The 26,314-nt window shown below is 33.6% G+C and overlaps 4 protein-coding genes across 4 annotated transcripts; 3 read left to right on the top strand and 1 right to left on the bottom strand.

Annotated features, from left to right (window-relative positions):
• Nucleotides 1-313: 313 nt before the first annotated feature.
• LOC123198656 ((+)-neomenthol dehydrogenase-like) lies at nucleotides 314-3,274 on the bottom strand. The gene is made up of 5 exons (XM_044613392.1): nucleotides 3,095-3,274; nucleotides 2,777-3,020; nucleotides 2,148-2,183; nucleotides 1,325-1,501; nucleotides 314-861 (listed from the first exon to the last, which is right to left on the bottom strand). The coding sequence occupies exons 1-5, from the start codon at nucleotides 3,115-3,117 to the stop codon at nucleotides 481-483; spliced, it is 861 nt and encodes a 286-aa protein (XP_044469327.1). The 5' UTR covers nucleotides 3,118-3,274; the 3' UTR covers nucleotides 314-480.
• Nucleotides 3,275-4,592: 1,318 nt separating this feature from the next.
• On the top strand, nucleotides 4,593-5,821 carry LOC123198504 (cold shock domain-containing protein 3). Its single transcript, XM_044613188.1, has 2 exons — nucleotides 4,593-5,505; nucleotides 5,590-5,821. Exons 1-2 carry the CDS (start codon nucleotides 4,786-4,788, stop codon nucleotides 5,599-5,601), a joined length of 732 nt encoding a protein of 243 aa, XP_044469123.1. The 5' UTR covers nucleotides 4,593-4,785; the 3' UTR covers nucleotides 5,602-5,821.
• A 1,938-nt stretch (nucleotides 5,822-7,759) lies between these two features.
• Nucleotides 7,760-10,676, top strand: LOC123198668 (pathogenesis-related thaumatin-like protein 3.5). The gene is made up of 3 exons (XM_044613413.1): nucleotides 7,760-8,421; nucleotides 8,511-9,207; nucleotides 10,149-10,676. Exons 1-3 carry the CDS (start codon nucleotides 8,361-8,363, stop codon nucleotides 10,297-10,299), a joined length of 909 nt encoding a protein of 302 aa, XP_044469348.1. The 5' UTR covers nucleotides 7,760-8,360; the 3' UTR covers nucleotides 10,300-10,676.
• Nucleotides 10,677-18,748: 8,072 nt separating this feature from the next.
• Nucleotides 18,749-20,244, top strand: LOC123198589 (thaumatin-like protein 1). Its single transcript, XM_044613300.1, has 3 exons — nucleotides 18,749-18,990; nucleotides 19,064-19,724; nucleotides 19,828-20,244. The coding sequence occupies exons 1-3, from the start codon at nucleotides 18,909-18,911 to the stop codon at nucleotides 20,048-20,050; spliced, it is 966 nt and encodes a 321-aa protein (XP_044469235.1). The 5' UTR covers nucleotides 18,749-18,908; the 3' UTR covers nucleotides 20,051-20,244.
• Nucleotides 20,245-26,314: the final 6,070 nt, after the last annotated feature.

Here is a 26,314-nt window from a genome sequence, read left to right as displayed (position 1 = left end):
TTTTGTATTTAATTCGTGTCAGTTTTGTATTTGAACTTAATTTTACAACTGCATGCCCTTTTTTATCTGAGGCATTTATCTCAAGATGCAGATAAAAATTCTTCATAATTCTCTTTGGTTGCTAAAAGTTGGGTGGTGGGTCACTAGCAGAGTAGTGTTTTGCTCGAGTTTGGCAAAGTTCGAGTTTGAAGCAGAAACAAAAAATTTGAACCCAGTTTAAAAAATTATATTTAAATCTCTTTTAACTTTCAAAACAAAAAATTTAAACCGCCTATTTTAAATATTTATCAGTTATCCTAGCAGACATAGTCGGTAAGATTTTACAGGCCTTTCAAAACCATATACTATAGAGGCCTTTCAATTCATGTTTAACTGACCAACACAAGATAAGAGCACTAAACCAAACGAATGTCAACTGACCATTATGAGAAGGGGTGTCTGCAAATTATACATAGACCTCACAAAGTGAATCATATATGTTCACTCAAAGGAAGTCCCATGGTTCCTTGAAAGGAACAGACCAGAAGGACTGCCATCGGGTATCAGAGCCAACCTCACACAACTTTCAGCACCTTCTTCTACAGTTAATATGCCTGTGTTGTAGTTTATATCTGTTTTAACATAGCCAGGGCAAACACAATTGACGCATAGAGTTGGGTGCTTCCTTGCCAGGATCCTTGTATAGGCATTTATAGCAGCTTTTGATACAATATAAGCAGACATTGAAACAGGCCAGCCTTTGGCTTCAAGTGAACCCTCTTTGTAACTCTTCAGATACTCATTCAACACCTCATCTACTTTCTCTTCTTTGAGGTTTTCAGTATGACTTAAAACTTGTTTAGCCCATTCATTTTTTACTCTCTGAAACAAAATGATGAGAAATGTAAGTTCTACCTTTTCAGGGAAAATATTTTAACAAACATTAATACTTCATGCACTAATAATGAATGTAAACATGGGTACAAACATTGATATGTTATCAGATAATTAAGTAATTTTAAATTAAAGAAAAAGTAACATCAAATCATAAAATGACACATCAATATTTGTATCCATGTCTATACCAATTGTTAATGTATATAATATTACTCTTTAACAAAATATCTTATATGATCGTCAACAAAGCTAAAATAACGTTTTGAATACTTGATATCTAGGATTCCAATATCCTGTTACCATTTGGAAATATGAACCTATGAAAAATAAACTATCTGGGATATTTTAATGTTTTAGAACTCAAGAAATCAACTAAAGCATGTAGTAGAATTTATCAGCCTTGTTAATCCTAAGTAAGAATATTGAAACAAAACTTATACATGTTTACCTTCAATTTTCCCATGGAGGACGAAACATTAACAATTCTTGGTGAATTAGATAACTGAAGGAGGGGAACAAGTGCTTTGCACATTCTTTTTGTGCCATGGTAATTTGTTGTAAGGCACTCTTCAGCTAACTCATAACTTTGAGTCACATTTCCATTCCATTTGCTTTGAACTACTTCCTACATAATGAGCAAAAACATATTCTTAGCAGGCTTGAGGTGGTTTCCCATACATTTCTTCCCGAGCTGCAGTATTGGTTGTCAATTGATTCTGTTACGATTCCAAGTGCAAAGTATAAGATTTGTATCTTACATTGGTAAGTATAAGCTTCTAATGTGGAGTTTATATAGTTTTAGACTTTCTAATCTTAATAGTTAGTATTTGGAGTATGTTTATCCCAAGATTTGTATCATAGGTATTAGAGCTAACATCATGTCTCCTAATTGTCGTGCGGCATGGGTGATTGCAGTATTCACCTAGGGCCAATAGAAAGCTAGCGCACAACATGACTGCATGATTATCGGGGCTGTGGATGCCACAATCCCAAGTTTAGAAAGTATAGAGTTTTGGTGTGAAGTTTATATGACTTTAGATTCTCCAATCTCAACAACTAACTTTAAGATATAGTTTTATCAAGGTTCATATTAGTTTCCCATACATTTCTTCACCTTAAAACCTTCACTTTCTCTTAATTAGAAAAGGATGACCATAAATAGTGTCCAGCATTCAGCATCATTCTTTCAGTTTCTTCTAAATTACATCCAATCACAATTGATTTTTTTCTGCTTTGGGTAATAAAACAAAATTAGTACATAATAAATGTACCTTCACCATGACTCCAGCAATCCCTGCATTGTTCACCTGCAAGCAGAAATGGGATGTTTTTTAATTTACTTCAAGACTTTTCAATAATAAATAATTCAAAAGATAAGGTAATAACACTAGTTTTAACCATATGGAATTGCTAATACGAAAAAAAAAAAACCACTGAGTCCAGCTGTTAGGCCAACCTCAAGAAAACCAGAGTAAAAACTCCAGCCTGAACAATTTCTACACTTCAAACAAAGAAATACCCGCTTTTTACTTTATGCAAAAGGGTGCCTTATGCATTTAGTCATATATTGGTTTTTATTTTTTAAATCAAATTGAATTTTGATGATTAAATAAGGAAAATTGTTTTGAAAATTATTCTAAAATTTATTTAAACCATGTTCAACCTGTCGGATCACTCGTTTCAATGCTCAGTCCGAGTCTGAAAGATAGCTACAAAGAAAAAAATTCAGGTGTGTTAACGCCACTATATATTCTCTGGCAGATATTTTAAACCAGAAGACAGATAAAACAAAAAATGGTTAATGACATGTCCCTAGGTTTAACCAAAGAAATATTTTTTCCATCTTACACAACAAGAAGAGAGACAAAAGATTTTGATGAAAATGATATTTAAATCATACCAAAATATCAAGCTTGCCAAACTGATTTCTGATGAACTCTGCGAGAGAGTGAATACTAGCAGCGTCGGCCACATCAAGCTGATGAAAGATCACATTATCAAACCCAGATTCTTTCAGCTTCTCAACAGCTTCAACGCCCCTTTTCTCATCCCTGGCCGTCAGTACAACGAAGACCCCATTTAAAGCTAATTGCCTGCATATTTCAAACCCAATTCCTTTATTCGCTCCTGTAACAACTGCATACCTGAACACAGAATCAGATAATTGGTGAAACAAGATGAAACCAAAACACGAAATAAGAAAATAAAAACTTACTACCTGCTTTTTGCTTGTTCTTCCATTGACGTTGAAGGCTACAAAGTACAGACTCTGGTGCTAAATCAGAAAGAAAGTGAGGACCTTGTTGAGGATACATTAGAGAAACCACTGAGATTTGGGTTAACAAAAATATCCCCAATGTTTTGGAAATCACATTTACCCCCGCCAGAGTGCAACAGCACAATCAAAGTTGACTCAAATCCAAAAGTTTAAGGATTAAATGCACTACTATCCATCGAAATTTTGTTCCATGGAAATCAAGGTTACCATCTATTTATAATCCTTTAATGGGTCCACTTAATACTTTATATTAAATTATCATCAACCGAACTTAACATATAATATCTATCATTTCTTTTTTGTCAAAATTATTCAACATTATGATAATATTAGTTAATTATTTACATAATACTAAAGTCAGGGGGTGAATAGAAATTGAGTGAAGCTCCAACACCCCTTGTTTAAAGTTCAATTTGATTAAAAAAGGTTTGATAGATCAAAACTACGGATGATTTAAGTTTGACTTAAATGAAAAATAGTTTGGTTCAGTTTAACTCAATGTAACTTGAGTTTATAGCACAAATTCAAAACTTAAAGTTTACAATTTATTAACAAAACAATATAGTTTTATATAATAATAAATAAAACGATGTCATTTTAATAATTATTTGATATAATGTGAATAGAGCTACAAACCAAATTCGAATCGAATCAACCATTCCCTATCTTGCAAGCTGGATTAAGTTAAACTCTTTAACTCAAGTTTAGCATGGTTTTAAAAATGAATTGACTCCTCTAACTTAAACTTTACTTGAATTCTAATAAAATAAATTTGAGTCAAACTGATTCGAATTGATTTTCAAGATCAAACTAATTCAATTTGAATCTAAGACAATCATGGATGTTTTTAGAACACTCAATGTTCATATAGGATTCTAAATCAAAGGCTCAAATTTAATGTAAACAAATTCGATTATAGTCAATTTTATGTAAAGTGCATCCATTCGAATTTAAATAGGGTTTGGCTTGAGTTTCCGATTTGGATCCATAGCTCAAGTTCACAATTTATTGACAAAACAATGTAATTTTATACAATAATTAAAAAAACAATATTATTTTGATATTTTTTTGACATAATGTGAATAGAGCAGTAAATCGAATTTGAATTGAATAAAATTGTTTTTTAGCTTTCGAGTTAGATTGAACTAAACTCTTAACTCAAGTTTAGCATGGTTTTAAAAATGAATTGACTCATATGATTTAAACTCGACTTGAATTATAATAAAATAAATTTAAATTAAACAAAATCAAATTAATTTTTAAGATCAAAGCAAATCAATTCAAAAACATAAACCAATCACAGATGGGCTTAGAGCAAGGCCCAATGTGCACATAGGATTCTAAATCAAAGGCTCAAACTTAACGTAAACATATTGGATTAGAGTCTATCTTCAGTAAAGTGGACCCACTCAGAAGCATAATAATGGAGTCCACGGTTTCTTGTGAAATACCGTAAAGCAGCAAATCACAGGACCGCAAAAGCCGTGAATGGCCATGGAGTTGCATAAATAAAGAAAGAAGGAATCCTGAAAGTTGTTTCTTGCTTGTAAGCCTGCAAATGCATTTTCACTAGGGTTTCTGTTTTTAACCCTTCGTATTAGATCTCGATCCATCTCTTAGCTTTTTAATCAATGGCTCAACTTACGCGATCAACCGGCAAAGTCACCTGGTTCGATGACATCAAGGGCTATGGTTTCATCAAGCCTGATGACGGTGGTGCAGATCTCTTCGTCCATCACAAATCCATCAAATCCGACGGTTACCGTACTCTCTACGACAACCAGCCCGTCGAATTCGATGTTCAGCTCGAACCGGACGGCAAATACCAAGCCCTTGATGTCACTTCTCCCGGCGGCGGACCAGTTCACTCTCCTAAGAAAGACAACGGTTACAGCCGTGGCGGTGGACGTGGCGGAAACTGGAAAGGTTCCAACGATAACAGGAGAAACAATAATGGGTTCGCGTCTGGTGGAGTGGTTTGTTATAACTGCGATGGAGTGGGACACGTGGCAAGGGAGTGTACTAGTAACAAAAGAAACGGAAGCTATAATGGCGGTGGTTGCTATAACTGTGGGAATCCCGAGCATTATGCCAGAGATTGTCCACGTACACAGAATAACAACGGTGCAGGTGGAGGTGGGTGTTTCAAGTGTGGTGGTTATGGGCACTTAGCGAGGGATTGTGTAAACAGGGGAAGCGGCACTGGCCGTTGCTATACATGTGGAAAGTCAGGCCACTTGGCGAGGGACTGTGTTGAGGGAAGTGGCGGCGGCGGTGGGAGTTATAGCGGTGGCGGTGGTTCGTGCTTTAACTGCGGGAAGCCAGGGCACTTCGCAAGGGAATGCACAAAGGTTTAATGAATACTAGTAAATACAGTTATTATTTCCCTTTCTTCTTGATTAATATTTGGCTACTTTTATTGGGTTTATACATAGGAGGAAATCTGATTCCATCCACCGGATTGTTGAGGAAAATTTCTTCCAGTTTTGATAATTTTCTAATCGGGCACTTATCTTCAATGGTGAATTTGTGTTTTGGTTATATATAGATGGTTTTTATTGTTCTTTGCTTCAATCCAGGCGCTGACAGACTCTGAGTGTCATAATTTGACTGAAACATTGTAATGGATTTTGGTGTATGAATTTTCAGCCTTGAAATTGGTGTCAAGTGCTTCTTAATTTTTTTTCAAATGCTACCCAATAATTTAGAAATTGATTGGCGCTTGTTCATTGCCTTCTACTGAAACTCTGTCTTTACTTGCCCTGGATGGTTTTATTGTTCTGTGCTTCAATCCAGGCATTGACAGTCACCTGAGTGATATAATTTGACTGAAACATTGTGTTGGATTTTGGTGTATGCATCTTCTCCCTTGAAATTGGTGTCAACTGTTTCTTAACTTTCTTCCAAATGCTACCTCATAATTCAGAAATTGATTGGAGCTTGTTCCTTGCCTTTTGCTGAAACTCTTTTTTGCTTGCCCTGTGATGTGCTCATGCAATGAATGGTATATTTTTTATTAATATCACCAAACCATTCTCTATTGTTAAGCCTATAATCAAATTCTTGTATCAGTGTTGTTTTCTCAACGTGTGAGCATGGAATTGTATTAATGCTTACTTCGAATTATTTGGTTTTTTAGTACCAGCTTTTACTTCTGAAAATTTTATCTTGAAGGACTTTTATTAGATCCAGATATTTCCTTGATATTCCTTTTACACTTAATACTACTCAGTTGGGGAAGGATTTGAGTCAAGCTGGCTTGGATTTGAGTCAAGCTGGCTTGGATTTGAATCTATATACTACTCAGATAGGGAAGGATTTGAGTCGAACTGGCTTGAATTTGAATCTATATTTTGTTAAGACAAGTAAAACTTAAACTCTCAGTAGCTAAACTTGAGTTGAGGGCTTGTTAGGATCGAGGGAACTTTTTTCCTTTGATAATTCTTTTTCTTTCCGATTTCACTTGAGCCAATTCTACTCTGACTGTAGCTTTTTTAGTTTTCCAATCACAAAAAGCAGGCCTTAAATTTGGGCTTTTGAAATGTTTAAATTCAAATTGGAAAGCCCTACGGTATCCCATGTTCTGAAGAACAACTGAAAGCTGTTATCCGGGGCCACATTATTTTCTTTTTCTTTATTCAGGTGATGAAATTAATTGATCTTTTTTCACCCCTTCCTAATTATACCTGCTGTTAGATTAGTAAACAGGCTAAGCTGAAACTAGTGAATTGGTTTGTGTATACTCCATGGACTGCATTACTCATTTTTGTAGGTGGTAGTTGGGAAGTTCACCAGCTGCAATCATCCACTCCTCCCTCCATCAATCCCAAAAACTTCACCATCGTTACATTTATTAAATAATACTTGAAATATCTAATTATAAATTTAAGATAAGATAAATTAAGATAAGCTCCCCAATGGCAAAGATGAGGCGTTTATTTCAATGGGTGTTAGTTTGAAACTCCTCATAGTTGACCATTATAAGGATTCTTTGTTAACCAATATATATATATATATAATTTTAAAAACTAATACGGAAGAATCCTATAAGAAACAAATTATACCGTTTCCAAATCTAATCTTACACGCTATGGGAGGTATCATAAAAAATAACCAAAAATTGAAGAGTTTATAAGAAAAACAATCAATTATTCAGGTTTATACTAATAAAACTAATCAACTTAATTAAATAAAATTTTATCCTCATCCTTAATCTTCTAACTGTGAAGTAGACCCAAATATTATCAATTACTAACTTTTATCTCAAAAATTAAGAAGTGGGAAAATAATTTTTTCAAAATCAAAAGGATAAAAACATATAATTTCCCCAATCCTTAGATGGGAAATAGTCATTTAGCCTATTTTTATGGCTTAAAAGACTACAATAAGGAGCCTTTTCTTTCATTTCAAGAGACACGAGCTATTATCATATTCACTAATTTTCACATGCTTTCACATTTGGTACAACAGAATTGTTGGTAGTTCTAAGAATCTCAGCTCTTGAGGTTGTCCTTTCGTACATTATTTTGGATTTAGAGTTATTGGTTTCCTTTTGTATTGAACTTATCAAGAAAAACAACCCTAAACTCTTCATCAGTTAGGATATGTCTCCAACAATTTCCAATTGATGATATCCTGTGAGTTGGTGCCCCTTTACACTCAAACTACCCGCATCTTTGACTATTTCTGACTACATCCATGTGATCAATGCCCCCACGCTTGTATCCCTATCTGGTTTCTAAAAAACACACATATATGTAAATTTGAGGCCATCCTTTGGAGGAATCAAATTCAGAGCACTCTGAATCCGAATGAGTCATCTCTCTCGTAGAACACGAGAAGCCTATTAAAATCCTTACCTTCAATTATTAAAATAGTTTCAGAGTCTGCCATTGTTCTGACTCCGAGATATCTTTCCCTTCTCCAAAGAAACTTAAGAGTAGTAGATACACAGTAGCCGACCTAACTGAGGCGGTTCATCTGTGTTTGCATGTGGCTGGCCAACATGGGCGGTTGGCCAAATTCCAATAAATTAATGCCACACATCACCATGCTTCCCATGTGGATCTGCACATGATCCCCGCTTTTCTCCAGGGTCTTTAAAATACACATATTCCTGAAAATAACAAGATTCCAGGATTGCTCCAGCCTCCAGGCCCAGCTCTCTCCAAATACAGAGAGCAACAAGTTGGAGCAACTTCTCTCAATGGCACCCTTACAGTTGTCTGTCATTTTATTTGCCATTAATCTTCTCTATTCGCCCTCAGGTTCTAGCAGAATCATCTCTGGTTTTATCAGTGATGTATTTCATTTTCAGGTTCTGGTTGATTGATTTTGATTTGTGTTTTATTTACAGGAATATTATCAGCAACGTTTACAATAACAAACAAGTGCAGCTACACAGTCTGGCCAGGGATACTTTCCGGAGCTGGAACCCCGGAACTTTCTACCACAGGGTTCTCCCTAGAATCAAGCCAATCGACTTCAATCTCTGTGCCTACTTCTTGGTCAGGTCGTTTATGGGGTCGCACTTTCTGCTCCCAGGACTCCACCACTAACAAATTCACTTGCCTGACCGGTGACTGTGGCTCTAGCACTTTGGAATGTTCTGGTGGCGGCACAACCCCGCCTGCCACCCTGGCTGAATTCACCCTGAACGGTGCTGGCGGGCTGGATTTTTATGATGTTAGCCTTGTCGACGGCTATAACCTTCCCATGCTGGTGACACCCGAAGGCGGAAATGGAGGGAATTGTACTGCTACTGGCTGTGTTGTGGACTTGAACAATGCCTGTCCGGCTGAGCTTCAGGTTACTGACGCCGCGAACGGCGAGTATGTGGCCTGTAAAAGCGCTTGTGAAGCATTTGGCGAACCGCAATATTGCTGCAGTGGAGCTTATGCAACGCCGGATACTTGCAAGCCATCTTCTTACTCCTTGTTTTTCAAAGCTGCGTGTCCTACAGCTTACAGCTACGCCTATGATGATGGAACGAGCACCTTCACCTGTGCCGGTGCCGATTATGCCATCACTTTCTGTCCTAACCCGAATACAAGGTAAGCCCTCCAAATTCATAACATTTTTTTTCTGTTTACACCGGATGTTCCAATTCGAAATCAATTTTGTTTGAAATTTACTGTCAACAAGCAAGCAAAATACGGCTGTGGGCGTGTGAAAGGTTGGTGTTAGAGTTGACAAAGCGTAGCCATCCAAGATTTTTTCTTATTGGGTGGGTTGGGGTTGGGGTTTCTAGACCGCGTCTTTGTTCGAGTACCTTCGGTTATATTGCTTCCCATTAATTTGAATTAATTTGAATTGATATAAATATTATTCAATAGTTTTCAATAAGATGCATAAAATCATAAGAGAAATAAATAATACTATCAATAAGAAGAGTAATATTCTAAATAAATAAATAAGTAAATTTTATATCGACTTATAAATTTAAGTTAAATTACTTATAAATCTATGATAGATTGTTGTTAGAGTTAGAGATAAACTCCAATCAAGATAATTTAATTCGAATTAATGTTGGGTTTGATTGAATCTTAAGTTTCAATTTGATAACCTAACTTAGGTTTGATTTAAACTTCATTTGATAGTGTTATTAATTTATTTATACTATTAATAATATTATCTATTTTATTAATTATATTTTTTATTTTACGAATAATATTATTTATTTTATAAACCTTTTGTTTGATCAATTCAAATTCAATTAGAACTTATTATTATGAGTTTGAGGTAAACTTCACCTATTTTATACTTGGGTTTGCATCTATTGAAATTCAATCAAGAGGTGGCATTTTTTTCTGATTGGGTCGGTTGGAGTTGGGGGTTTCCTTTGTCTGATTATATTCCTTCCCAGGTTTGATTTTAAAAAAACATTTTTCATGACGTGTTTCAATAATTAAAATTAAGCACCGTCCTCGTTGGATATAATTATTTTCAGCGACGAATTTCAATGTCTCTGGATGATTGTGACTTGTTGGTGCAGTGTCAAGTCCGCCAACGGCCAACTCCCTGCGGCTGCTAATGTACCATCAGCCGGAACAATGGCCGCCTCTGGACCCACAACAACTCCTACTTCCTTCGTTGCCACCGTCGTAATTTCAGCCGCAATTTGGAAGCTGTGGCAACTCATGTAACTTTCCAATTCTTCAGCCTTGCCTTCAACCATCTCATAAGCTTCCCGTTTCACATTCTGGGCTTGGGATTTCGGTCTTTCAGAGATTCAACATGGCGCATTGTTGGTTCTGCTATCTTTTTCAACTGGATTGAAAGATGCCGTTCTGGGAATTCTTTATGTGAATTTCAGGTCAGAAATACATCAGCAGTCACGTTTGTTGAGTTGAAGACAGAGACAGTGACTCGGCGCTGGCGTATTGAAGCCTTTTTTTAATATTTGATTTCTTATTTCAATACTAAACAGCAAGTGGAAGGTAGAATCGTTATCAATTTACGTGTAATCTTTGGCAGCCGTCCGCCTAGTAATGCCAATCCAGAAATGATGAGTTCATGTACACATTAGTTTCTTTTTGTATATATTCCTTCTGGCCAATTGAAGATAGATTCACACCCGTAAGTGGAAGTAGGTACGAATTACGCTAAGTTCGAACATCTTTGAACTCGAATTTAATTTGAATAAAAATAATTCAATTCAAATTTAGTATAAGTTTAACAAGCCCAAATTACAAGTGGTTTGAGTTTAATTCAAATAAAAAATATTTTAAATTAAGAATAAAGTAATATCTAATTACATGATACTCATTTAGGTATTTAAAACAGGGTGTGCATACTCTACAAAAATTAAAATAATTTGAGTACATAAATGATATGTCTTTATGTGATTAAATGATTTTGAATTAAAAATAACGTAACATCTAATTACACAAAATATATTATCTATACACTTAAATTATATATAAAAAATACATATATATAATATTATTATATTTTTATTAATGGGTAATTATAAAAATATATTTCATAATATAATTGTTTAATCTAATAATTTTTTTAAATTGTATTTCTCTATCAAAAATTTAATATTTTATTAGTCTGGTTAATTCTGGGCCGATGAAGTATTTTTTATTCTGGACTAATCATGGTTGAGCCCGTCCAAATGAAACTTTATTCCATTTCAACAACTCTATTCCCTTTCATGCGGTGATGAAAAGGTCAAAACTTGAAGAATCCATTCCTCTACCATTCCTTATGGCTTGTTTACTGCGTCTCCTTCCTCTGACCCAGTTCTTTTTAATTTTTTTACTAATGTTTCCTCTATTACAGCTACAAAAATAACAACATTGACCTCAAGATTGAGTGGGAGAACATTCAATAATGCTTAAGAGAAAACCAATTAAGAAAATTTAAAACAAACTAAGGATTGAACAATGAGGGTTGTCTAATTGACATTTCCTTAAAATAAATTTCCCTTCTTAAATCGAGTGTACAAAAATTTGAATAATGTCTGTTTTTCAAGAGATAATGATAATAGAATTGTAAGAAAAATACTTCTTTTCTATTTTGATATATTGGATCAATCCTAAACTTCAATACAAAAAGACTTAACACTTACAAACTTTGTAAAAGAATTTTTACGGATAAAAGAGAGAAGCCCCTTGAGCACATAAATTTCATTCATAATTATTTAATAATATATGAGCACATAATAGTTATGACTCATATTCTATGTTTGGACTCTATATACACCTGAATGACTACAAATATATCTTATGTACGTAAAAAGTGTTAAGTATCTCATATGAGAATTAAGTTTAGTATAGATACATATGTGTGAGAGAAAACAACCCCTTGAGCTCGCTTTTAGAATACGAGAGATACAATAACACTTTTCAAGTCGTAACAAGTGATATCATAACTCAAACCTAAAACTCTGGGACATAAGCCATTTTTTGTATTGTTGTTGATGATTTTAATATAATATTGGGAGCTGCCTGCCTCAGACTCAACTCAACAGAAATATCAAATTCGGAAGGCTTGGTTTATATACTAATGCGCATCACTGCCGGTTAGTGTCAAATGATAGGAACTTTCCTAAAATTAATTATAATTTAAGATTAATAAAAATGAAATAATTAAATAGTCTAATTACAGTTTACAAATATGTTTAATTTGATCAATAAGGATAAACTTAATATAATATTATTATGGACATTAAGGGTTATTAAACTTTTAATGAGGTTAAAATTAATTATTATATGTGAATTAAATATGTTCTTTGAATAGATAATAGAACAACTTTATTTTGAAAGTCATTGTTAGGGAAGTTTGAAGAGGGAAAAACTTGTCACTTCAATGCATCTATTTTTGAAAGCTTTATAGATCTAGAAACATGTATAGTTATATTGTTTCTTCGTAAATTTTGTGGTTTTAATACGATGCAGAGAAGTAAGAATCAACTCAAAACACAAATCTCAGGTTTGGAAGGCTTGGCATATATCCTTGTGGACATCAAGATCACTCAGATAGTGTCAAATTCATGTATACTTTCTCAGACGTTTTGCTTGAAATACAAAGATTCTTTGCTTGTGTCCATAAATCTCCCATTTCAGGTCCATTTTCAATGAGTCATTCATGGTGAGAGTTTCCTGACAGATTCACCTCAAGCTAGCTTTTCAGGATAAGCTGACGCAGCAGATTGAGGTGGGGTCAGGACCAGCAATGAAAGTGCCGCTAAACATCACTTCAAACCACAAACTGTTAACATGTGAAGTTGTGAACTATTGTGCAGAAACAAGCTTTTACTGATCTTGTGAATTCTTATGATGTGCGGTAAAAAATTTCAGAGAAAGTTTGTAGAGGGCATTCTACATTTTTGTTTGACAATTCAGGTGAATTTGTCGCTTGAAAGCAAAAAACCACGCCATAGATTATGAAAACTGAACTACTGGTTCACTCTTTTAAGTTGGTAATAAGTGAAAAAATCATTAATACTGAAGTTTTAAGCATAAAATGAACAAAAATTATCAAAAGCTTTCAAGAATTGAAAACCCTAACCACACTCTTAAACCTTTTAAAACTTAATAAAACTTGCAAATATAAGGTATTTATATCCGTGATGAAATGCCCATTAATTATGGGTCTTTAAGCCTTGGCTATTCAAAAGGGAACAGAATGTTACTCTGGTCATTCGGCATTCCGCCTAGATTCTAAGATTTAGGTGGAATGCTTGCTTGTTCTAGCAACACTGAAGTTTTCAGTACAAGTAGAACAAAAGATATCGAAAGCTTTCTTTAATATCAAATGCAGAATAGTAAAAAACCATGCCACGCCTTAAAACTCTATTAAAAACTTAATATAACTTGCATGTATAAGGTATTTATAATGGAACGCCCATTACGGGGTTTTAAGCCCTGGTCATTCAAAAGAGAATGAAAATGTTTCTCTACTCGTTCGACATTCTACCTAGATTCTAAAATTTAGGTGGAACAACCATTCCTCAAACTGAAACACTTGTTTTACTAATGGAATATCCGTATCAAGGTGGCTATAAATAGATAATATGATTAGACTAATCAAAGTTTTCTAAAAGCAAAATTTATATATCCTTGATGGGGTGCTACAAAAAGCACACATGGCTATTGGTGGTCTTGAAAGCTGAAGTTTAAACAGAGAAATTCTGTCAATCAGTGAGGTAAGTCCACAAGTGCGACAAATTTTCAGGGCTTTATAGCACAAAAGCTATAATCTCATTCGTATTCTGAAACTAAAGTATACATAAAATCTAACTTTTCCAAGCTACTTGCTGTACCGTTTCAGCTTTATTGATTTTTCTGTCCTGTCCACATGCTAAATTTTTCAGGACAGTTTTAAGCAAGTGACTTCCATGTCACGTATGCCTAGATCAAAGAACCTTTGAAGAAGCTCCTTGCATAACTTTATTAGAGGTGGACTTGAGCCAGCTTGATGTTCGGCTCGAATGAGATGAAATTGAGCAAGGGTAGCACTAGCTCGAGTCAGATCATAAGTGTCATTGATTTGATTCTACAATACCTTTGGTCATATTTTGTGTATTCATTTATTTAACATGATTTTTTACTAAATAAATACTTTACTGGTTTACCCAAGTTAACAATCTTCACTATTAATCTCATCTTCTTTGACAACCCCTATTCTTCTTTTTGGTAGATTTCCAATGGCTTCTTCGATGAAAAAAAAAACCAATCCAGAGAGTTGTGCACGAGTTGGCCGTTATTTAGGTTCAACTTGTTTTGTCTCTATGGCTTCAAAAGCTTACAAAGAAAGAAAGAACATGTAAATTCACTTAAATAGGGTACATTTCCAATATTCTTAGACAAATTTAAGAGGATAAAGAAAAAAAGTTAAAATATATATTTAAGAATAATCAAAGCTAAAAGACACTTTGAAGCAAATATATCTTGATAAGGCAAATTAATGCTAAAGTCATTTAGCACAACTTTGCCTCTTCCAATCAAAATTTGCTTCCACCTTAGAAATATGTCCTTCGAACTCCTTTATAAATCACCCTAATTCACCTCTGATTTTCCATATTAAACTCATAATCTTCCTTTGTAAAAATATATTAATTTTTTTAACAAGGAATCCACTTCACGGAGCTAACCCCTTTTGGGAAGAGCCTAGAGATAGATTTTTAATTTGAGCTAGTTTGATTTAAACTTACCTCTCAATTTGAATGAGTCAAATTGGAACTAAAATTTTAACTTAATAAATTAACTTAAGATTGATTTATTTATTCATTTAGTGACATTGTTTATCAACTATTGGCACTATTTATCTCTTTGATGAGATTATTTACTCGTAAACAGACCTCTGATGACATTATATATAGCAACTTATACGAGTTTGAATCAAGTATTATAGATTTGATTCAAACTCGAGTTAATCTCAAACTTTGCTTGACTTGGATTGAAACACTCCTAGCGAAGCTTGACTATCAAGTTGATAAACCCTAAGGAGATTTGTCTGACAATTTACCACCAGGACCTCCCTATTCAATGTAGACATATAGGAAGGCGCTAAAGTAGATATAAGTTAATTTTATGTGAGAGTGAGCCATTTTTCATCCTTATACACATAATGCAAGCCAAATCACTGTGTTGATGCAAAACTTTAATAAAGAAACCATGAATGCAGAAAAAAATGGAAAAGAGGACGAGCTGATGCCTATAAAAAAGACAAAGTTAAAAATGCTATCCACTGGTTACTTTACACCGCATATGGATGGTGATAGAAGTGCCGATTATAGTCTCCTTACTGATACGTACTCTCAATTCTTAATTAGAATTCTGATAAGTTTCATCGCGTTATCAACACATTATATTTTAATTTTAAAAGGATTTTACTTGATTCTGAAATTTCATGTTAAATGCTTAACAGATGTTGTGTCACGATCACTGAAGAAGCCTTGAAATACAAGCAATACAAGTAAGTTGCAGAAAATTTCTGCAGGATGAAGAAGATGATCCACTATGGCAATCTGGTTATTTTGATTTCCAATTTCTTTCTTTCAAATAATCGTTTTCTTATTGAGGAACCCACTTGGAGTAGAGTCTAACCATCAAGACCATAAACTCAGACTAGTCCAGTAACCCACCTTTAGGGATTCCTACACTAGCTCCGCAGCCCACCAACTCAAATCCGTTTACGAGAGTGCAGAGTCGAACTTAGGTTCTCCAGCTCAGATTTTACACTTTAACCTATTGCTCTACCCATAGTGGGTCTCCCACTTTCACATAGCTATTTCATGACTTTTAGGGTAAGATTTGATTTGGTTTTGTCTGTAGAGTTAATAAGAAGGGTTGGAATTAAAAGTAGGGTCGACGGCAAAACTCTTTGCACTGCTAGCTGGCCCAATGAAGAAGCTGGAAGCATAAGGCAAAACTTGTTTCAATCACTCAGTCAAATCTCTCTTGGGCGGTTAAGTGTCTTAGAATTCTAATTCCATGCTTGACTCTTCTGTCTAGTTCAAGCTAATGTACAAAGTTATTTCTTTGTAAACAAAGATGAAAACAAAAATCAATGAAAGAAAATTTCAGAAAAGTAGGTAGAAATGGAACTTATCTAAAGAAATTCCCCAAAGCAAAAATTAGTAAAATTAAAAGGAACTTTGTGAAAAAAGAAAAGATAAACGGACCCATTTACATGGAGAAAAGATGCTTACTAATAGAAAGAAAGTATATCAAAATGATCGAATCTTCATCCAACATGATTAAATTTATAGTACAACATCTCCACAGAACCATGCGATTTGCCTCTTCTTTCTCAACAACTTCATCACTTACAAATCGATTTTTGCCAGCCTCTTCTAATGGAACCCGATGTGTCCCTGTCAATCGAGCCATCGAACGACCGGCGAGTCTCCACTGTCGGTCATGGACTGAATACGTTTACATCTGCTTGCTAGGACATGGACATGTTATTCCATGTTCATTATTTCTTCAATTGTTTACTTTCATGCCTAAATCAAATAAAGAATCATACTTTTTAAGGCACAAAATAGTTTCAACTTAAAAAATGTGGAATATTATATATTCTAATAATATATATAAATACGGATATATTATTATATTATTATATATTATTTTATATGTATTTGTATTCTTAAAAAATTATCCGTATATCAAGGTTAACAAGGGTTATTATACACTAAAATATTATGTAATATTTCAATGGGTTGTTGGTAGAGGTGTCGATGGGTCGGATCGGGTAGGGCCCAAAGCCCAAACAGTAATGGGCTTTCAGGCCGAGCCGGCCCATTAATATATAAAGGCCCAAAGCCTGTCCCATATAAAAATGGTCTTAAATTAGCCGGGCCGGACTTTAAATATTTAAAAAAATTATTTAAAATTTTTAAATACAAATTATTTTTCAAATTATAAAACATAAATAAATATATACTATGATAATATTCAAATGGATTGAATTCATTTATAATATTTTGTAATGATAAAATTAAAATAAAAATAAAATTATAAATACAAAGAATTATTATTTATGAATTTAGATATTTTCTGAAAGTAATTGATGAAAGAAAATGAGATTGAAAATATAATAAAATAATTGAGATTGAGAGATTTGTAAATGAAAGTGAAAATAAAAAAAAAATTAAATAGATTTATATAAAAAAATTAAAAAAAAAATTGAAGGCCAAGGCTTCTGCTGCTTCCCTCTCTGCCTACAAGGCTTCTGCTGACGTAGAAGAAAACATAAGGCAGAAGCCTTGCTTCTGCCAGCAAAAATTAAAAGAAAAAAAATATTTTTAAACAGTAGCGAGCCAGGTCGGGCCAACCCATGGGTTTAATATTAAAGCCTGAGGCCTGACCCAATAGACCCATGCGCCTAGCCCGACACGCTACAATACCAGGTCGGACTTTCTCATGACATGCTTTTTTTCGTGCTTCATGTCGGGCCTCCATTTGACCCGCTCAATTGACGTGTCTAGTTGTTGGTTTCAACTTAGGAGGCATTTGGTTAAAGGTGATTAAAAATTACTCTAATAATCTATCTTTTATTTTTTAAATTACTTTATTTGATTTATAAATAATAAAATATTTCAATAATTTTTTATTACTAATAGTGATATGACAAGTAATATAAGAGATAATCTGATTACTACCTTTACTTTAGGTATTAAAAAATTACCAAAATAATTTTGATTTTATTATAATTATATTCTTATTTATTGATTTTTTTAAGACAAAAATAATTTCATTTTAATTAATATAAAAAATATTTTAGAACAATTATACTCAAGAGTATTTAAGTAAAATAATATACTAATATTCTTTTATTACCTCTAATCAAATACAATAAGCATTTATATCTACCTATTTTTACTAAATTTTATCAAACATAGTGATAATTTATATTTAATAATCTTCAAAGTAATCTATCTTCAAGGTAATCTTCCAATTTTGATAATAAAATATTTTTCAAACCAGACGCCCCTTAATGTTCTTAATAGGATGGAAACTCAAGAGGAAAAAACAAATAATACAACAATATGTAGAGCTAGATTTGAGCCGAATCGAGCCCGAATGTAAATTGACTCGAGTTCAGTTTGAATTTATTATGATGAATTTGAGTTAAATTCAAGCTAGTTATAAATATTGGTGAGAAACATAGTATTATTAGTAAAATAAATAATATTATATACAAGATAAATAGTATCACTAAAGTGATAAATAATTCATTAATGAGATAAACCATATCATCAGAGTGAGATTCAAGCCAAAATAAAACGAATAAAACTATAAATATAAACAAATTTTATATAAACTAAGATGATAACTTATGATTGGGGGTTGTGATTATTATAATTTTTTTCTTACTTCAAAATAATTCAATCAGATATTATCACTTGGGATTATATAAATAAATTTATACATATAGTATTACTCAAGTTAAATTAAGTTATTCGACTAAAACTTTAACTCGATTTCGATTCGATTCAATTCAAATTTTTTGTCAATTCAAACCAAAGGCTTGTTAGTAGGTGTGTGGACCTAAGTTGAAGGGAGCCCAATGGTGCAATGAATTGGTGATGGCTTGAAGTTGAAGTTCATTATATTATAAAGAGAGGACAGAGAGCGATGATTAAGATTCCCCACCACCACCGGTTATCCGCTAACCCATTCCTCACCTTCCTTCTCTCTTCTTCTGTCCACTCTTTCTTATGAGTGTGAAGAAAAAGGGAATTTTAATTTAGTTTTCTTCTATTTTGATTCTTAATCAACATTAATTCTTGGACATGGCGATTTTCACTAACCATTATCATTCTTCTGCTCAACTGCTCATCCTGAGTCTCAATCTTCTTCTGTTCGTTTCAAAAGGTTAATACAAAAGCTGAAAACTTTATGTTAATTTTTAGAATTATTCAAGATTGAAATTTAATTCATCTTGCAGGTGTTAAAGCTAACACATTCACATTTATAAACAAATGCGATTACACAGTGTGGCCCGGGATTCTGGGCAGTCCAAAATTAGACAGCACTGGCTTTGAGCTCCCCAAAGGCGCTTCCCGTTCGTTCCAGGCGCCGACAGGTTGGTCAGGCCGTTTCTGGGGAAGAACGGGCTGTGATTTTGACGATTCAGGCCACGGCAGCTGTGCCACAGCCGACTGTGGCTCCGGCCAAGTCGAATGCGACGGAGCCGGAGCAACTCCACCGGCCACCTTGGCTGAGTTCACACTTGGGTCTGGCTCTCAAGACTTCTACGACGTGAGTCTTGTTGATGGCTATAACTTGCCGATGATTGTTGAAGGCCGCGGAGGATCAGGGTCATGCTCCACCACTGGTTGTATTATAGACTTGAGCCGAAGCTGTCCAAATGAACTCAGAGCGGCGGGTGGAGCCGCTTGTAGAAGCGCTTGTGAAGCGTTTGGAAGGCCAGAATACTGTTGCAGCGGCGCGTATAATTCACCTGCCATCTGTAAACCGTCAATGTACTCAACCATTTTCAAAGCCGCGTGTCCCAAATCTTATAGCTACGCGTATGATGATGCCACCAGTACTTTTACCTGTAGCGGTGCTGATTATACCATTACATTTTGTCCTACTTTTTCAAGGTATACTTTCTGTATCTTGCCGTAGTTTAGTACATAGCATCTTTTATATACTTTGTCGATGTGAGATGACATATATATGACATCGATTCTTTCTTTTGTGCAGTTCAAAGTCGTCAAATAGTTCGTCTCCGAAGGGGACAGAAACAGCAGATGAGCCAATACAAGGGTCAGGGCCTGTTGATGCAGCTTCATTTGCAAGTTCATGGTTGGCAAATTTGGCCATTGGAGACTCGACAAGAATCCACCCTTGTTCTTCTTCTCTTCAGTATGGTTTAGCTGTGGTCATTTTTGTAATTGTCTCATCTCACATGTGGTGGTTACTGTGATTTGGAGAGCAGAGAGAAGCACCGACATGATGATCATGGATGACATAATGGTTAATTTGAATTTGCCTTGGCTGGTGAAAGATGACAAAATCCAGATAGGAAGCAACCCACTTCCTAATCCATCTTACTTGAATGTTTAGCACGCAAAACAATGCTTTCATATTAGTAATAGGAAGGTGTTTGCATTTTGCTTACTTGTATGTGGTAATGATTCTAAGATTCAATAAGAGAAAGTCAACTAAATAACAAACATGGATGAATTTGAAGCAAACCGAGTTTGAACAAGGGTCGACTTAAATCTATGAAGTCTATTTCAAGCTAACAATAACGACACTAGAAAAGTGATAGAAAAACGTTGAAAAAAAAGAAGATTGATAACTACAGTTGAAGAATAATTGTCAAAAAAAAAAGAAAAGTTATTACAAAAAATGAATCCACAATCACTGATGATTTTTTAATAATTTACTGGATTTGAGTCAACTTAATTTGAACTCAAGTTAGGGGTATCATAGCTTAAATTCAATTAATTCAAGCTAAACATTTGGGTAAACTGAGTCAATCCGATTAGGATCCAACTCTACTAACACCACTTTCATACTTGTGTCTCAAAATGCTGTGAAGCCCACTTTGTGGGTTTCTCAAGCTTTGCTTTGGTCTCTATATTTGAAAGCAGTGATTTCCATTTTGTAAGAGGTGTTTTTTATTTTTTTACCTTTTTTCTAGAAATTTTTTAAATGATAATTATGGGGTATGTATAGTCCGTTTTGATGCAATATAAGAACTTTTTCGAATCAAATTAAAAAAAAGTAGTTTGCAAAAATTTTAAACCAAACTAAACATTTTAATTTCAAACCAAATTAAAAAAATACGATTTGAATTTTGATTTAAACCTATTAAAAATTATTCACTTATAAATATATTATATATAAATAATAATAATTGAATTATAATTTTTTAGGATATGAAATAAACATATAAAATATATATGAAATACATATACAATAAACATATAAAAAAAGTAATACAAAAAAATGGTACACCAAATTATTTATTGAAAAATTATGTCAAAAATAGATTTTTATATATGTATTTTAAAAGGATACGGTTAACGGTTTGAAAATTGTCTAAACCGTAAATCATTTTTCTAAAATTTATTAACCCAGATCAAACTATATTTTTCAAATGATTCGATCCAATTTTATAGTTTAAACTAAATTATACACTTCTACATGATGTTACAGTTGAAGATGGATTGGGTTGATAGCTAGGTTGGCACAATCAAAGTTTTATCCAGGAGTTAGATTTTTTTTTAGATGATATAAGGAGGCACTCTTGGATATTAAATTGACAAAGAATCATGGCCATGTTGAATGATTTATACAATATTTCATAAGGAAAGAATGATAATTGATGAAAATCAACATCATTATAACTGCCAATTATTCCCTCTAATCATCCCACTCCAAAAAAGAGATCACTTTTTTAGTTAGTTTTCATACCAAATTATGTATCTCATAAATTATGCACAAAACTGCAATCAATTCTGCTTCTAATTCAAGTCTATGGTGTTCAAAAAATCTGTGATATCCCTTGCAGTGCAAGTTTTGAGGTTGAAAGGGACCATGTCATAAGTCAATAAGCTTTTTACGACGTCCAAAAGACTTACTCTCACCCCAAGTATTCTCTTATCTCAAGTTCTCACTTATTAACTTTAAAAATTCGAAACACTCACCTATAAATAGTTAAAATTAACAGTTTTAGGAGTAAAATCGTTATTTTATCTGTAATATTAAAAATAAACTAAAATTTAATCTCCTCCCCCCTCCCCAAACCTTAAAAACTAAAAGTTTCTCTCTAACCCAAATTTTAAAAAACGGCATTCCCCCCTAAGGTTTAATTTCCAGATCTCCACAGCCAAATCCGATGTCATCGCCGTTGATGAATATCTCCTGATGCATCCTCTCCCTTTAACGACCAAACTTTTCTCGTTTAAAAGCTTGGATGATGTCGAAAATAACTCTCAGCTTGGTTAGAAAGACGAAACTATTCGTCCTCATGAGGGAAGACAAAGATGAGATCCAACAAAGACGAGAGATCTCATTTTCATCAAGGAAGACGAAATCATCTTCCTCAACGAAACATCGTCTTCTGTTATGTTTATGATTGTCAACCAGAGGAGGAGATGATGAAGGAGTGATTGTCGGAGGAAGAGAAAAAAGATGTCGTTGGAGAAGTGTCAAAGATAGTATCAGAGTTTGAAAACTAAACCCTAAGGAGGAAAATGTTATTTTTTAAAACTTGGTCTATGGGAAAAATTGTTAGTTTTTAAAGTTTGAGAGGGAAAAGAAATAAAATTTTAAGAGATTAGAATTTTGTTAATTTTAACCGTTCATAGGTGAGTAAACAAAATTTTTAAAATTAAGAAGTGAAAACTTGAGATAAAAAGATACTTTCGGTAGGAAATAGTCCGTTGGCCTTTTATGAAACCCAGCGAAGACAAGTAGCAAAATACTCAAATCTATGTGAGAAAATCAAAGGGAAAAAAACCTTGGGCAAACAATGGAAATTATTTTCGTTAAAAATGAAAAAGTTTATAAAATGAATGAAGGATTCCGTTTTTCTCTCCATCTAAACTCTTTATCTTGACTCACTCTATTTTTGTGGCATGTACTCTATTATCTCTATTTGAATTCCTAATCTTAACTCACTCTATTTTTGTGGTTAACATATTCTTAAAACTTATACTACACCCACTATAGTAGTTTGCTTCTATCTATATGACATACTAGCTCTGCTCGACTAAAAGAATAAACGAGTAAAATCGTGTTAAAAAATGTCACTCATTATATCAGTCTACTTCCTCCACTATGTTGAGACTCAAATAAAGAAGAGTTTCACATCTAATAAACTTAAGTAAAATGAGTGGTATATAAATGTTGTGGATTGAACCTTAACATAAGCCAATTGGTTTTATGTAACATGGTTTCAATCTACATACTTGTAAGCCCAATTTATATTTCCGACATGGTATCAGAGCATGAACCAAACGGCGGGTTTAATAGCCTAAGTGTTCCTGGATACAAGTGACAACGCATCCAGCCAAAAATCGACTGAGCCAAGAGGCAGGTTTAACCACCTAGGTGCTTGCACTTAAGCGGGGGTGTTGGAGACTCAAAGAAAGAGTCCTACATCTAATAAATAAAATATAAGAAAGTGGTATATAAGTGTGTAGATTGTAAGCCCAATTTATATTTCCGACACACTATCACCACCGATATTCTTGAAAATTTGCCTTTTAAAATTGCACTCCTGAATTCGAATACCCCTTAAAGAATTTGGATCATCACTATGCAACAAACTTTAGCGTTGAAACTAGAATGATGTTGTTTCATAAAGTTGGAACAAGAATTTGTCCTTCATTGAATGTGATTAATGATGCTAAATAGTCGATTTGAAGTTATAAGGGATTGGTTGAGATTGGAAGAAAATTGTTCACGCTATCAAATATATACATACATAAACACAACAACAAAAGATGGGTTTGGGATGTCGACGATAAGACGATAAGAAGTGGGTGGGTTCAAATATTTGACTTTATGGAACTGAAATTGTGCATTGCATGGACCGAATTAGCTGTTGGTGATGGAAGTAAAGGTGAAGAATACAATAGAATCATGATCCCAGTTGCCGTCCAAAGGACTATGACCTTCAAGAGGTTGAAGGTGAAGGCTGTTTATCTTAAACCGTTAACAAAACTAGTAGAATATAAAAATTTTCAAGGTGAAAACTTAGATTTGAGTCTCTGTCACACTTATAAAATCTTGATTTATCTGATGTAATGATTGTAGATCTAGTCATTATATCTTGAATTTATCTATCCAACAAATACAAACAGAGCATTCGGTTATAAAAAAAAAAAAAGGTAAAGGTTGTTGGAGTTGATTCTTCAGCTTGTGTGTGGGGCATCAGCCATGACTGTGTACAGAAGGAAACAAACCTACTTTTCTTCAAGATAAAAAAGGTGATTGCTGGCAATCTATTCATGCCCTTTGACGCTTCTCCTAACAGTCATCACAAAAGTTCCTTTATGAGGACCAATCCTTCAAGGAAATTAAAATGACCCCAGTTTGTCGATGGTGGTAGGATAGGCCACAGAAAGCTGTTACGATTTGAAATGTAGGGTATAAGATTCGGATTTCACATTAGAAAGCTTGAACTTTGGGTGTATAGTTTATTTGGTTTTAGACCCTCTTGTCTTAACAACTAGTTTTTGAAATATAATTTTTCTAAGGTTCATATCAATTTCATTTCTCCTAGTTATAATAGTGTGACGATGGTATTGTAACATAAGTATTGAGACTACAAAGTGTGGTCGTATACTCCGTTCCACGTGCAAGTGATGTTTATATAACTTTAAACTCTTTAATTTCATTATTTCCAATCTAGAGTTTGTATGAATTTAAGTTTTCCAATCTCATTGCCGCAATATAGTGGTGCAAGGTGTATGATTTGTTTCCTACATAGAATCTACAAGCTTCCTATATGAGATTTATATGTTCTTCCAAAGTTCATGCCAAGATATTGATATTATCGTTTTGGGGCATACCCATTTAATTAATTTCATTACAACTGGTAATATTCTAAGAGTAATGTTGTGTATATCTAATTTTCGATAATCAATTAAATATTCAAATGATATATTATCATATGTATTCAGTTTTAAATAATTAATTGAATACTCAAATAATATGTCATTATTTAATCTGATTACATAATAACACATTATTTAATTACATAATTAAATATTAAAAATTAAATAAACATAATTTTATCGATATCGAATATCTGGGTTATGATCTCTTAGATTGATCTCGAATCAATCCACCGAAAAGATGACACATCCATTTGGATTAAACAAATATATAATTGTAGGTTGATTTGATAAGTATTGGCTTTGTCCATCAAAGTTGGGCTATGTCATGGTGTGAAACTGAAATCCCCTCAAGTGTTTTTCGCACGACTAGTACACTATAAATGTTTTTTAATTGCGGTTGATTAAAATGCAAGAAAAAGATACAAGACAAAAGTGTTTCATCAAGTTACGCAACAACTTCTTAGTCAAGGGTAGATTCGATTTAAATCAAATTGAAGCTTGAGTTGATTCGAATATAAATTAAATTTATAATATTTAATTTAAATTTATTTGAGTTAGTATAGGGTAATTAAGGTTGGATCCGAATCGAGTCAAGCTCGGCTCGATCGAACCCGAAACAAGCTTGGCTTACTCAAGCTCGAGCTTGCTCGAGTTGATTCAGTATATATTTTTTTTAAAATTTTTTATATAAATCGACATCGTTTTGATTAATATATATTAAAAATGACGTCGTTTTGATAAGAAAAAACGAGTCGAGCCGAACACGAGTCTGAAACGAATCGAATCGAGCTCGAACCAAACTCGAGTCGTTCATATATGAACCGAACCGAGCTCGAACTTGATTCGGCTTGGTTTGAATTCAGCCCTAAGGGTAATCGATGGGATAACTAGTACCGTTGACAAGGATAAACAGTATTACGGATATACAAATAAAATGATCTTGATCTGATTGTCGAGCTAGAACTACAATTTGAGATTAACTCATTCATGCAGCGTTATAGATTCAAACTGAGATAACTCTTTTCGTAATGATCCTGGCTAAGAAAAATAACAATTCCTTAAAATATCAAACTTTGCTGATGAAATTATCTGTTCACAAACTTTGTCAAAAAAACAATAATCAGGTTATCGTTTAGGCATATTCTCATTATTGATGCTTAGAAAACACAGCATCCTTCTTTTTGTTTTCAAAGTTGCTTTTTTTTTTTTTTTTTTAAGTTTGTAAAGTGTAATACCATATGCACTGTTGCTGATAATTACTAATAAATACTAATGGTTAAAAGCACAAACAAATCGAACAGAAGAAAATAATTTTGAGAGAGAGAGAGAGAGAGTTTGAACTCCATGAGCTCGATACAGAAACAAATGAATCAAATACTATTCAAGTTCTAATTGAAATATTATTTTTAACCGTTTATTTTTTATAAAATTATTTTAAATCTTGTAACTTATATATTTATTAATTATCTTTTAAATTTAAATTTAAAAAATAAGATATTAAAAATATAATTACAAGATTGGAAATTTTTAAAGGGTTATGATATTTTACTCCACCCAAACTGTAAACTCATCAAGTCAAGTAACACTAAGCTCAAGCTTGTTGGACCTTT

The sequence above is a fragment of the Mangifera indica genome, chromosome 16 (genome assembly GCF_011075055.1).
Source record: "Mangifera indica cultivar Alphonso chromosome 16, CATAS_Mindica_2.1, whole genome shotgun sequence".
NCBI lineage: Eukaryota > Viridiplantae > Streptophyta > Magnoliopsida > Sapindales > Anacardiaceae > Mangifera > Mangifera indica.
The sequence above is the reverse complement of the archived record's forward strand: the minus strand, read 5'-3'. Positions and strand labels throughout refer to the sequence as shown.